The sequence below is a fragment of the Pyrus communis genome, chromosome 7 (assembly GCF_963583255.1).
Source record: "Pyrus communis chromosome 7, drPyrComm1.1, whole genome shotgun sequence".
Classification (NCBI taxonomy): Eukaryota; Viridiplantae; Streptophyta; class Magnoliopsida; order Rosales; family Rosaceae; genus Pyrus; species Pyrus communis.
In genome coordinates, this window is record NC_084809.1 from 7,117,392 (window position 1) to 7,120,990 (window position 3,599).

Consider the following 3,599-nt stretch of genomic DNA (forward strand, 5'->3'; position numbering starts at 1 on the left):
ATCAAATGAAATTAATCACAGCAAACATAGTGCAGAATTTGCCGAACGCAACTGATCCAGCATTCATGTAAAGGAAATTCGATCAAGAATTGAAAAAAATATGTAACACTGAATTTGATCAAGTAGAAATATTATACAAAGCAAGCTTATAGGACCCCATTATTGTAATATAACGTAACAACATATGCTAAAGCACCAGAAATCATAAAAAACATGACATTGGCCTTGAAGGCCCAAACATTTCTCTAGCCGGTAGACACATCAAGCTAAGTTCGGCATCCCCTCGTCGCCCTTGCGGTTGTTGGCTTCCTCCTCCTACTGAATGTCTCCACAAACCAATCATGCTTCTTGTTTGCCAATGTGTTTCCAGCAACCACTCCCACTATTAGTCCACTAACAACTCCCGGCAAGACTATATACCAGTCAAACTCAAATGGAAATCCGGCCTCTTCATCTTCTTCAAAGCTTGATGGTGGCGGCAGCCTCGAGCTCTCAGAACCCTCACATTTCTTAGACAAAGGCTTTCCACATAGACCTGAGTTTCCTTGGTATGAATCTTCTAGGAATGTACCAAATTGTTGGCCAAGTGGTATAGGCCCCCAAAGATGGTTATGCGACACATTGAAGTACTCAAGGAAAGTGAGTTGTGCCAAACTACTGGGGATCCTTCCTGAGAGCCTGTTTTGAGAGAGATCCAATGATTCAAGAGCAGTCAAGTTCCCTAGAGATGAGGGGATGGGACCAGAGATGGAGTTGTTGGAGAGGTTTAGCAAATGTAGTGCTCTTAGACTCCCAATGATACTTGCTGGAATCTCTCCTTCAAATCTATTACATGAGAAATCTATGAGTCTCAGATCATAAGGGGTCTGAGCATATATCAACTCAACACCTTTTGCAGGAATTATCATCTCGTATGAATATTGATAGTACTTTCCATATTTATTTGTGCTGACGTTCGATGAGACTTCAAAGTACAGGCTTCCTTCGTTTGCAACACTTCCTTCGTTTGCGACAACATATTTCATGAAATTCCAGTACTCCAAGTACTTAGAAGGCAACATACCTGAGAACAGATTGTTGGATAAATCAATGATGCACAAATTTGGGAACTCATGATTTGTTGGAGGCTTCCCAATTTTCCCGTGAAATGCATTCGACCCCAAAATGAGACCCCTCAATACTGGAAGTACCCCTAACCAAGAAGGGAAGATGTCACTGATCTGATTGTTGCCAATGTGAAGAAACTCTAATCGAGTGCAATCGGCCATTGATCTTGGTAGCTTCCCCTGTAACTGATTGTAACCCAACCCAACCAATTTCAAACTATTTTTGTTAGCACAAAATGGAGGAATATCGCCGTGGAAAGAATTAAACATCAATTGCAGTATTTCCAAGCTACTGGACATCCCCAAACACCGTGGAAGCATGCCACTCAGGCTGTTGTTGGACAAATGAAGAACTTGAAGATAATTTAAGTGGCAGAACAATGGTGAAACTTCTCCACTATAATTATTGTTGCCGACATTGTAAACCACGATTGATTGTGGTGGAATTGGCAATGACCCTTGTAACTGATTAGTCTGAAGATTAAAAACCTGCAGATTTTTCCATGGAAGAGTGATTGGATTTTCCTCAAAGCCTGTCAAGAAATTAACATCGAGCTGGAGATTGACCAAAGTTTCTCTAGTTGCATTCCAGAGCCATTTTGGTATTTGGCCATGAATATTGTTACCAGAAAGTTTTAGATCTCCCAATTCGTATTGATTTTTCAAAAATTCTGGAAACTCTGTCAAGTTGCATTGAGCCAAGTTTAGAAGTTCGAACTTTGGAAGAGTAGCACTCAAACCAGATTTGAAACGCACGGATAACCTATTATGAGATAAACTAAGTCTCTTCAACTTTTTGAGTTTGGAAAACTCATCAAACTCAACTAATCCACTCAAATTATTAAAGTAAAGGCCAAGACGTTCAAGATTTCTGAGGTGGAAAAGTGACTTAGGAATTGCTCCTTGCAATTTGTTAAAGCCAAGATGCAGAATAGTTAATTGGGTCGACTTTACTGCCAGCCAGGATGGGATTTCACCAGTTATTAAATTCCCACGCAAGTTTAGATACGCAAGTTGGGTCAGGTTAGCCACAAAACGTGGGAAATTTCCCCTCAAGTTAATATGTTGAAGATTCAAGTAGTTGAGCTTGGTTTGTTTTCCAAAACAAGACAAGGAATCAGGAACTATGTATTGGCCTGCGGAAACGTTATGAAATGAAGTCATGTCAAGGAAACTAAGCTGGGTAAGGTTTCCGAATGAAGATGGAACATGGGAATCAAACCCACAGTATGAGATATCAAGGTAATTTAAGGAATGAAGGTTTCCGATAGAACTTGGAAGTTCACCAGAGAAATTTGTCCATGAAACATCCAATGTTTTGAAGGAATTGGTCCTGTTAAAAGCAGGAAAATAACCATTTAGCTTGATGTTCGAGTATAAACTAAGCTCCTCTAGGTTTGGTAGGTGGAAAATGCTGATTGGGAATTCCCCATACAACCCACAATGGCTTAGATCAAGAGATATGAGAGAAGATGCATTGACCAAGATATCAGGCACAGTAGAGTATATGCCTACATCACTAAGATGAAGTTGTTTTATGCTGGTCAAGTTTTGGACTAGGATTCTCATGTTGGATTTCCTAAGCTCCAAACCATTATTGTGAGACAGATCAAGGGTAGACAGTTTGGATAGCTTTGAAATTTCAAATGGAATTTGTCCAGAAAATGCAGACAGTGAAAGGTTGAGATATGATAGACTTGAAAGGTCATGGCCCAATCTCGATGGTATTTCAGAGGAATTGAAGTTGTTATCTGAGAGGTCAAGCATCTGCAAGTGAACAAGTCGAAAGAGGGTGCTGTTGGAATTGATAGAACCATAGAGACAACTGCTTTTGAGGTCAAGGCCAATGACACGGCCAGACTCTACATGGCACTCAACACCATCCCACGAACAACAATTACTCTGATTCTGATCTCCTTCTCGAGTCCAAGATGCAAACTTCGGATAAGCAGAAGGAGATGAAGAAGCTGACTTGTTTATCGTAAAGCTTTCCTTGAATTTTAACAAGAACGAGTGCTCATCAACGTGGCAAAGTGTTCGTGTCTGAGTCTGCAGAAATGAAAAACAATGAGTGGCATTGAGTAATAGCAAAAGAAGATAATGCAAACAGGTAAAGTTGGACAACCAAGATTCCATTTTCATGAAAGTCTGTTTTTCTGGTTATAGGAAATATTGTTTTATGGCTCTTGGATAATTAAGAGTAGAGAAGTTAACTCCTTTTATAGACATAGCTCATGCAAAGCATAAATAAATAAAAAAGCATGAGTCAATTGATGAGTGGGTGGTGAATTGATGTCTTGATCAATTGAAGACTTAGAGGTCATGAATTCTTTTTCAAGATTCTTCTTCTTTACCTAGCGGCCAGGAAATGTTTGTTTTGGCTCAGAGTAATCGTTTGGGAGTAGGATTCTCTCCCATCTTATTCTCATCCCCTTCCCTCTCTTCTTCTCACATGTTACTTTTTGTCTTATTGTCTCTATAAAAAAATCAATA

The 3,599-nt window shown here is 39.7% G+C and overlaps 1 protein-coding gene across 1 annotated transcript; it reads right to left on the minus strand.

Moving 5' to 3' along the window:
- Positions 1 to 241: 241 nt before the first annotated feature.
- Positions 242 to 3,248, minus strand: LOC137738698 (receptor-like protein 7). The gene has a single exon (XM_068478173.1). The coding sequence runs from the start codon at positions 3,246 to 3,248 to the stop codon at positions 267 to 269; it is 2,982 nt and encodes a 993-aa protein (XP_068334274.1). The 3' UTR covers positions 242 to 266.
- Positions 3,249 to 3,599: the final 351 nt, after the last annotated feature.

Bases quoted from the DNA above. Each gene is read 5' to 3' on its own strand.
- LOC137738698 (XM_068478173.1), bottom strand. From the start codon at position 3,248: ATGAAAATGGAATCTTGGTTGTCCAACTTTACCTGTTTGCATTATCTT.